The sequence below is a fragment of the Cebus imitator genome, unplaced genomic scaffold (genome assembly GCF_001604975.1).
Source record: "Cebus imitator isolate Cc_AM_T3 unplaced genomic scaffold, Cebus_imitator-1.0 Scaffold5, whole genome shotgun sequence".
Lineage (NCBI taxonomy): Eukaryota > Metazoa > Chordata > Mammalia > Primates > Cebidae > Cebus > Cebus imitator.
In genome coordinates this window covers 5,932,276-5,942,725 of record NW_016107320.1, presented here as the reverse complement: position 1 = coordinate 5,942,725, position 10,450 = coordinate 5,932,276, and the positions used below count along the sequence as shown (strand labels likewise).

Here is a 10,450-nt window from a genome sequence, read left to right as displayed (position 1 = left end):
GCCAGAGCGAGTGATGAGACGGAGAGATGACAGGGATAGAAAACCAAAAGAAGTGCAGTCCTTGATCATCAGACCTAGGAAGAGACATGCCATGACTTCTGGTTATTTCTATTGGTCTGAAGATCAGCCTTGGCACATTGTGGGAAGGGACAGCACAAGGTGTGACTACCAAAAGAGATAAATCATTGGGGTCTCTCTTGGAGGCTGGCTCCCACTCTGTTCCCTAGCCCCCATAAATCCACAGTCCTCCCACCTGTAAATATATTCACCAGCTCCCAAAGAACAAAACAGTCCCGTCAGCTCACAGCATCAGCCTAGAGTTCATCTTATCTACGTTAGGTCCAGGGGCAGATGGCAACCCTAGGGTGTGGTTCTAGGTACAGCTCTAAGACACAGTTCCTCCTGATCTGCAGGGCTGAGAACTAGAGACGAGTTATCACCCTCCCAACCCCCAGCATGCAGTGGCGGGACAGTTACGTGATTCCCAGATGCTCCTGCTCAGAAAGGCCGCAAATGAAAGGTACACACACTGCTGGTCCATAAGCAGTTGTGAAATCCAGCTGCGTGAGCACTGGGACCCAGGGCTACTCGTGCCAGGAAATGACTTTCCAGACTCTTGACTACCCTGGGAGGCCTTGATTTCCTCTTAGAAGTCACACTTTTGCATGAAAGGTAGCATGGATTTACAGCAGAGCATTTTTCTCACTTGCTTCCCGCCTGTAGAACCTTGCAATCTGAAGGCCTGTTTTGTGTTTTTTTGGTGAGGGGGTTTACTTTGTCTCTTTCAGTTCAAGTTGACCAGGTTACTGCTGATGTAATTATTTTTTTAAACATTGTCTTTTCTGTGAACCATATTGAGGCATGATCTTTGATTTTTCTTTTTGCTTTTAGAGATGAAGTCTTGTTCTGTTGACCAGGCTGGAGTGCAGTGACATGATCTTGGCTCACTGCGTCCTCAGTCGCCGAGCCCGTCCCACCTTAGCTTCCCAAGCAGCTGGGACTACAGGGACATGCCATTGTGCCAGGCCAATTATTTTTTGCAGAAATAGGTTTTTATCTTGCCCATGCTGGTCTTGAACTCCTGCGTTCAAGCGATCCTCCCACCTCAGCCTCACAAAGTGTCAGGATTACAGGTGTGAGCCACTCTGCCTGGCCCACCTTTGACTTCTCTCAGATTTTAACAAAGGATTTTATAGTTATACCCTCACTTTAATCTTTACACCATATTTTCATGAGTGTTCTGAATTTAATCTTTGCACTGAAGCCTCTTCTAAATGTTAGAGTAATGATTTGCCACCTGAAGAAGCTGCGAATCTTCCAAACCAGTGAGCCCTGGTTTCTTTTCAACAGTTCTTCCTTTAGCTTATTTCATTCCTCTTATTTTATTATAAGCAGCAAGAAGTAACCAATGACATTTTCAGTCTAGTTGGAAACAGACTTAGCTAGATCACTCATTCATTAGCTGTATTTTCCATTTTCCACATTACTGTGGGTGATAGCGTTGCTGAACTTTCTGCCTCTAACCAGGAATTCCCTTTCTCCAGCTTCCAGGAATAATTCCAAGTTCAAGTGATCCTTGTGCCTCAGCCTCCCAAGTAGCTGGGACTGTAGGTCCTCGCCACCACGCCTGGCTAATTTTTGTATTTTTAGTAGAGAGGAGGTTTCACCATGTTGGCCAGACTACTCTTGAACTCCTGGGGCCTCAGGTGATCTGTCTGCCTTGGCCTCCCAAAGTGTTAGGATTACAGGCATGAGCCACCACGCCTGGCCAAAAACTTTTTTAGAGGTGGGGTTCTTGCTATGTTGCCCAGACTGGTCCTCAAATTCCTGGGCCCAAGAAATCCTCCTGCCTTAGCCTCCTAAGTAGCTGGGACTACAGGTGTGCACCACCATGCCTGACTCTAACTGTGATGCTTTTATCCGAAATTTGAAGGCACTGTGGGCTTTCACCAGCGCTCTCCTCAAAGCGTACTGCCGGATTCCAAAGCCACTCCTGCACAGGAGGATTTTGTTAAGGCAGCACCTTGCTAACAGATACACACATCTGTGTTAATTATTGCTCCATTACAAATGAACTCAAAACTTAGCTGCCTCAAACATATGACCTCACAAATTGGGAGCATCCTAGCCCGGTGGTTCCGGCTCGAGGCTTATGTGCAGTTGTACTCAAGCCGCTGGCCAGAGTGGCCGGCTCTGAAGACTTGGCTGGGACCTGAGGTGACCTCTAAGCTTCCTCTCGTTGCTGTGGGCAGGAGGCTTCAGTTCCTTGCTTAGGCCTCTCCATGGGGCCACTTACACAGGACTTCTTCCCCCAGAGTGAGGGACCCAAGAGAGACCACCAGGACAGCCATGGTCTATTATAACCTAATCTCAGAAGGGAGATACTATCACTTTTTTTTTTTAAGACTCAAGTGATCCTCCCACTTCAGCCTCCCTAGTAGCTAGAACCACAGGCATGTGCCACCATGCCTGGCAAATTTTTGTATTCTATAATTTTTGTATTTTATATTCTTTGTAGAGATGGGGTTTCACCATGTTGCCCAGGCTGGTCTTGAACTCCTGGCCTCAAGCAATCTGCCTGTCTTGCCCTCCCAAAGTGCTGGGATTACAGGCATGAGCCACTGCACCTGACCCCATTGTTTCCAATGTGAGATAGTCTAGAACCAACCTGCCCTCCCACCCTAAATTTAAGGTTGGGACAACTTACTGTTTATTTTCAAAGAAGTATTAGGTATCTAACATACAGTAGGTACTTCTGAGGGCAAGAAAAGACACAGTCCTTGCCTTTAAGGAATTGCCTATTAAGAAAAAACACCTATAACACAGCGTAATAAATTCTACAGGAGAGGTATAAAGGGAATGCCCAGAGAGCCAGATAAGCAGACTTTTTTTTTTTTTTTTTTGAGAGAGTCTCCCTCTGTTGCCAGATTAGAGTGCAGTGGTGCAATCTTGGCTCACTGCAACCTCCGCCTCCTGGGTTGAAGCAATTGTCCTGCCTCAGCTTCCCGAGTAGCTGGAACTACAGGTGTGCACCACCACATCTGGCTGATTTTTGTATTTTCAGTACAGACAGGGTTTCACCATGTTGGCCAGGCTGGTCTCCATCTCTTAACTTTGTGATCCACCCACCTGGGCCTCCCAAAGTGGTGGGATTACCGGTGTGAGCCACCATGCCTGGCCTGAGGAGACTTTTATTTACTTTTTTGTGACAGTTTTGCTTTTGTTGCCCAGGCTGGAGTGCAATGATGCAATCTCAGATCACCGCAACCTCTGCCTCCCAGGTTCAAGTGATTTTCCTGCCTTAGCCTCTCAGGTAGCTGTGATTACAGGCATGCGCCACCACGCCCAGCTAATTTTTTGTATTTTTAGTAGAGACGGGGTCTGTCCATGTTGATCAGGATGGTCTCCAACTCCAGACCTCAGGTGATCCACCTGCCTTGGCCTCCCAAAGTGCTAGGATTACAGGCGTGAGCCACCGCACCCAGCCAGTAAGCAGACTTTTAAAACAGCACGGAAAAAGAAAGGAGTAGAAAAAAGTTAAGAGCCTTTTATAACCACACTTGTGAATTTGTGTTATAGTGCATGACTTTGTCATTACAGATTTATAAGCAGGAGAGGGAAGTGATCAGATAGATTTTTTAAAATTCGCCTATGTTTTAATGCTTTCATAGTTTTATTTTTAAAAATACTGATTCATTTGGAACTTTGTAAATGTTACAATTAATACAAGAAAAAAATTATATAAGTTGCAAACATGAGTTAATCAACTGCAATGCATACCCATCAGAAAGAATTTTAAAGCCTTCAAGAGCTTTGAAACTTCTTTCAAGTTTGTAATTTCACAGAAATACAGCAGAATAAACATTCCTTCTAAGACTCTGAAGGATTTGACTAAATCATGAAATATTCATTGGGTGGAAAGATGGATTGAAGAGGCAGAAAAGCAAAGTTCTACAGCTTTGTTTTCTAACACACTGAGAAATGTCAGCTGGGAAAATATTAATTACTGAGTACCTAACTGTATATATTTTTACCTCATTCTCATTTGGGACATTATAAAATGGCACAGTCCACACATTATTATATGCAGAAAGCAATCATTTTCCAATCCTATTCCCACAGATAGCAGCATTCAAGTGTTTACTGCCATGAGCTCAATCGAGGTATAGTGTGATTTTCAACGTGAAGCCTTTATTGTGTCAGAAGGTCATGGCACAGCTGAGTTCATGCAGAACAGGGAGCTCGCTCTTCTTCCCTAGTTGCTCTGCTCCTTCTCTTCCAGGATGAGTACAGTGTCCACAGTTATTCCAATGTCCTCCAGCGACTGGCCTCCCTCCACTGCCAAAGGCCGTCTGGGAAAGGAAGTAGAAAGGCTGTATAGAGATGTGTGGTACCCAATTCTCATCATCCAGTCAAATAAGACCTAGAAGATAAAAAGCTTAGCTTAGTCATTATCAAATACTTGACAAACTGTGTCCCTTTACACCTCTGTAACATTTTACAATTTTGTCAATGTAACATCATATGCCTAGGAGTAATGAGACAGAGCTTTCATACCTTTCAAATAAACTTTGTAGAATTTAAAGGAAAATAGCTTGCCATGAGTTTTGAGATAGGAATTTTTTTTTTTTTTTTTTTTGAAACAGAGTTTTGCTCTTATTGCCCAGGCTGGAGTGCGATGGCGTGATCTCAGCTCACCGTAACCTCTGCCTTCCAGGTTCAAGAGATTCTCCTGCCTTAGCCTCTCAAGTAGCTGGGATTACAGGCGTGCACCACCACACTCAGCTAATTTTGTATTTTTAGTAGAGATGGGATTTCTCCAGGTTGGTCAGGCTGGTCTTGAACTCCTGACCTCGGGTGGTCTGCCCACCTCAGCCTCCCAGAGTGTTGGGATTACAGGCATGAGCCACTGCACCCAGCGGAATATTCTTTTTTCCTTTCTTTCCCTAGCAATCACTGAGACATTTTTTTTTGAGATGGAGTTTTGTTCTTGTTGCCCAGGCTAGAGTGCAGTGGCGCGATCTTGGCTCACTGCAACCTCCGCCTCCTGGGTTCAAGTGATTCTCCTCCTTCAGCCTCCCAAGTAGCTAGGACTACATGTGTCTGTCACCATGCCCAGCTGATTTTTGTATTTTTAGTAGAGATGGGGTTTCACCATGTTAGCCAGGATGGTCTCGATCTCATGACCTTGTGATCCACCCATCTCAGCCTCCCAAAGTGATGGGATTACAGGTGTGAGCCACCGTGCCTGGCACATTTTTAATGCATATGTAATTATATGTTTAAATGTACTTAGAGATGGAAATATACCGAAATGTTAGTACCTGGTTTTGGCATGCGATTACAGGTCAATTTTTTTCTCTGCTTTTCCATGTGTTCCCAATTATCACTAACAACCACAGTTTTGTTGTTATTTACTATTTTTGAGACATGATCTTGCTCTGTCACCCAGGCTGAAGTGTGGTAGCACGATCTCAGCTCATTGTAACCTCCGCCTCCCAGGTTCAAGTGATTCTCCTGCCTTAGGCTCCTGAGTTGCTAGGATTACAGGCATCCAGCACCATGCCTGGCTAATTTTTGTATTTGTAGTAGAGACGGGGTTTCACTATGTTGGCCAGGCTGGTCTCAAATTCTTTACCTCAAGTGATGCACCTGCCTTGACCTCGTAAAGTGTTGGGATTACAGACCTGAGCCACTGCACCCAGTTCACAGTATTGTTTAAAAAAAAAAAAAAAGTCTAAAGTTTTTTAGTGGCTACTTCCTAAGGCTTTAAAAGCATCTTACCAGCTGAGTACAGTGGCTCACCCCTGTAATCCCAGCACTTTGAGAGGCCAGGGCAGGCAGATCACAAGGTCAAAAGATCAAGACCATCCTGGTTAACATGGTGAAACCCAGTCTCTACTAAAAAATACAACAAATTAGCTGGCTGTAATGGTGCGTGCCTGTGGTCCCAGCTACTTGGGAGGCTGTGGTTGCAGTGAGCCGAGATCATGCCACTGCATTCCAGCCTGGCAACAAAGTGACACTGTCTCAAAAAATAATAATAAATAAAAGCATCTTACCCATCAAATTATGAAAATGTAATGAAAACAAACAAGAAAGGAAAAATAAGCCAAAGGGAAAAGTTGAGTAGAATGTGAATGCAGAGATTACAATACAGAGACACCCGGCATGCCCGCCTAGCTAGCCACATTTCCGCAATGTGGAGTGCCTGGAAATGTCCTTTATCCACAGCTGACGGGAGGTGCAGATGACAGTGTGATAACACCTTCCCCATGGCATGTGAATAAACTATTGCCAAAGTTAACAAAGCTATTTCTCAAAATGCGGATTCCCTTACTTACCTGTGAGCTGCAGGACTTCAAAAACCTTCTCCTCAGGACACTCCCACTGGGACATCGGAGAGCAACTGTAACTACCTGCGGAAGAAAGATTCACATAAGAACTCCGATCCATTGCTCTCTGCAATTCCTTTCATTCGATAAAACAGCTAAGCAGATAAAAAGAACTTAGGTGCTGGCAGGGCATGGTGGTGGCTCACACCTGTAATCCCAGGACTCTAGGAGGCTGAGGCAGGTGGACCACTTGAGGACAAATTAGTATATTTATTTTTCACCTGTCAAGAAATCTTTTCTTATGACTAACATGATTATTAAGTGTGCTGGGAGTTATGTGGGTATCATATTATGCATAAGTGGTGGTTTTAGAGTGGCAGCCCTCCCTCTCAGGAAAGCCATGTTAGCAAATATTTCCAATCAGGCCAGATGAGGTGGCTCAGGCCTGTAATCCCAGCATTTTGGGAGGCTAGGTTGGATGGATCACTTGAGGCCAGGAGTATGAAACCAGCCTGGCCAACATGGTGAAACCCCAACTCTACTAAAAGTACAAAATATTAGCTAGGTGTGGTGGCATGCACCTGTAATCCCAGCTACTCAGGAGGCTTAGGCAGGAGAATCACTTGAACCCAGGAGGCGGAGGTTGCAGTGAGCAGAGATCACACCACTGCACTCCAGCCTGGGAGGCAGAGCAAGACTGTCTCAAAAAAACTTCCAATCAAGAGGTTAAGGGATTTCATTCACACCTAAATCAGTGTAATGTTAAGCCTATTACATGAAAGTTCTGCACTGCTATTACTTTCACTAAAGAAACCTTTCATAATAAATGATGAAAGAACTGAATCACAGATGAAAAACCAATTTTATTTTTATTAATTTTTTTCCTAACAGGGTGACATTTAAAATTTTTCTTGACAGATGGGGTCTCACTAAGTTGCTCAAGCTAGTCTCAAACTCCTGGGCTTAAGTGATCCTTCTGCCTCAGCTTCCTAAAGTGCCAGGATTATAGGCATGAGTCACCACACCTGGCCTGCTTATTTTTATTTTATTTTTTATTTTTGTTTTTTGAGATGGAGTCTCACTCTGTCAGCCAGGCTGGAGTGCAGTGGCTTGATCTTGGCTCATTGCAACCTCTGCCTCCTGGGTCCGGGCGCTTCTTCTGCCTCAGACTCATGTTTAACCATGTTGTCCAGGCTGGTCTCCAACTCCTGACCTCAAGTGATGCGCCTGCCTCGGCCTGCTCGATCCCTCCCAAAGTGCTGGGATTATAGGCATAAGCTACTGCACCTAACATGGCCTGCTTATTTTTAGAAACAATATTTAATTTTTACATTGAGGTTTTGTTTACTTCAGTAATTTCACAGGAGGATTAAAGCCAATTGCCTTATGAGAAATTAGCATTAAAATATACTGAATTAAGCCAGGCATGGTGGCTTATGCCTGTAATCCCAGCACTTTGGGAGGCCAGCATAGGGTGGGGGGATCACCGGAGATCAGGAGTTTGAGACCAGACTGTCCAACATGGGGATAACCATCTCTACTAAAATAAAATAAAACCTAGCCAGGTGTGGTGGCAGGTGCCTGTAATCCCAGCTACTTGGGAAGCTGAGGCAGAAGAATCACTTGAACCTGGGAAGCAGAGTTTGCAGTGAGCCAAGATCACACCACTACACTCCAGCCTGGGCAACAGGGTGAGACCCTGTCTCAAAAAAAAAAAAAAATTATTTTTTCACGAGACAGAAATGAAATATCACTGTTTGAAATGTGGCAACTGTCCGACTACAACTACTGTAATGGTTGACTGCAATTTTTCCTAATCTTACTGACAGTGTAGTGGACTGACATACAAATGGGTAAAATCCATGAGCTGCAACCCAAATTGGAAAGGAAATCAGTATGCCAAACAGAGATTAAGTGAAATCTAATTTTAAAAGTAGCAATAATTAAAACCTGTTTCACAGCTACTCCTTAAAATGAAGCAAGGTAGCATACAATAATAAAAGTTATTACAGTGGTAATATGGTTTTGTTTGTTTGAGACAGAGTCTCGCTCTGTTGCCCAGGCTGAAGTGCAGTGGTGTGAACCGGGCTCTCTGCAACTTCTGCCTCCAAGGTTCAAGCAAGTCTCATGCCTCAGCCTCCTGAACAGCTGGGATTTCAGGTGAGTACCACCACACCTGACTGATTTTTGCATTTTAGTAGAAACAGGGTTTCACCATGTCGGTCAGGCTGGTCTTGAACTCCTGGCCTTAAGTGATCCATCCAAAGTGCTGTGTGATGATTTACAAAATTATCTTCAAATTCTCTGAAACTCTATGGTTACTGTTTCAATTAAAAAGTAGAACAGTAACATATGGTGACTATACCATTAAGAATTCTGAACTTTGCTTATAGCCATTACTGGAAGTAATGAAAAAAAAAAAAAAAAGAATTCTGGACTACCATGAGTTACTTTCCTCTCTCTTTTTCAAAATCTAAACATGAACATTTTAGAATTCTACAGATAGCTACAATACTAAATACTTAACAGGTGCTGAATAAATCAGAGTGTACTCCTTAAGTACAAACTGCATTATTTTTCATGTCCCTCCCTTTTATTTTTATTTTTGAGATGGAGTCTCGCTCTGTTGCCCAGGCTGGAGTGCAGTGAGGCAATCTCGGCTCACTGTAACCTCCACCTCTCAGGTTATAGAGATTCTCCTGCCTCAGTTTCCCGAGTAGCTGGGATTACAGGGATCCGCCTCCCCAGCTAATTTTTGTTTTGTGGTAGAGAGGATGTTTTATCATGCTGGCCAGGCTGGTGTCAAATTCCTGACCTCAGGTGATGCATGGCCTCACAAAGTGCTGGGGTTACCGGCGTGAGCAACAGCCTCATGCTGCCCTCCTCTTAGCAGAAATCCATGTTAGTCACTAGTTTCCTCATTAAGAGTCTGTTCCTAAATCCAGGCAGGCTTTGTACGCCTGTAATCCCAGCTACTCAGGAGGCTTAGGTAGGAGGATCACTTGAACCCAAGATTTCAAGATTAGCCTGGGCAACCCAGCAAGACCTTGTCTCCAAAATAAATAAGGAATTTTCTTATATGGTTATAGAGTCACTACATATCTAAAATATATATCAATATCAATATAGTGATATATATTCATTTAGTTCTAATAACTTTGTTTTTATTTTTCTTTTCCTTTTTTTGAGTTGGAGTCTTGCCCTGTCAATGAGGCTGGAATGCAGTGGTGCAATCTCTGCTTACTGCAACTTCCCCCTCCCAGGTTCAAGCAATTCCCCTGCCCCGGCCTCCCAAGTAGCTGGGACTACAGGCATGCACCACCACGCCTGACTAATTTTTTTGTATTTTTGGTAGAGATGGGGTTCCACCATGTTGGTGAATCACTTGAATCTGGGAGGCAGACATTGCAGTGAGCCGAGATGGTGCCACTGTACTCCAGCCTGGGCGACAGAGCAAGACTCCATCTCAAAAAAAAAAAGACAAGATCTAGGCCCATGAGAACAGGAGAATTATGAAAGACGGAAGGGGACATCTGAAGACATTTGAAGTCATCCAGGCGTATGAATGTTCGATGGGGAATTTAAAATATGTGCCTTGCATTCTTAGGAATCTATGAGCAGTAGAAATGGCCTAGGTAGAAAATATCTTGCCCAATGATTATTCTGACAGAATCAAAATATTCTAATATTTATTGGCTTGTCTTGATTAATGTAGAATAAAATACACTGTAAAAGTTCAAGTAGTATCAACTATACATTACTAGCATTCTTTTTATTTTAGGCAAGATCTTGGTCTGTCACCCAGGCCGTTAATTCCCCAGGCTCAAACGATCCTCCCATCTCAGCCTCCAAGTAGCTGGGACTACAGATGTGTGTCACCACACCTGGCTAATTTTTTTTGTATTTTGTAGAGAATGGGGTTTGGTCATGTAGGTCAAGCTGGTCTCGAACTCCTAGGCTCAAGCAATCTGCCCAGCTCAGCCTCCCAAAGTGTTGGTATTACAAGCATGAGCCAGTGCACCTGGTCCATCAGTGATAATCTTAATAAAACTTTATGTAATATAAAAATTGTACTGATTAAAACCATATATGGAGGGCCAGGTGTGGTGGCTCAC

The 10,450-nt window shown here is 43.8% G+C and overlaps 1 protein-coding gene across 3 annotated transcripts in view; it reads right to left on the bottom strand.

The window, feature by feature from the left end:
* Positions 1-3,640: 3,640 nt before the first annotated feature.
* The window catches only part of UBXN8 (UBX domain protein 8), a 24,379-nt gene continuing 17,569 nt past the window's right edge, over positions 3,641-10,450 (bottom strand). For 2 of the 3 annotated variants that reach the window (XM_017535978.2, XM_017535964.2), the window contains 2 exons: positions 6,345-6,419; positions 3,641-4,423 (listed from right to left, as the gene is read on the bottom strand). In XM_017535978.2, the coding sequence (XP_017391467.1) occupies positions 4,256-4,423; positions 6,345-6,419 (243 nt within the window). In that variant the 3' untranslated portion in view covers positions 3,641-4,255. The remainder of the gene's footprint in view (positions 4,424-6,344; positions 6,420-10,450) is intronic. The other variant, XM_017535968.2, reaches the window with a different exon arrangement.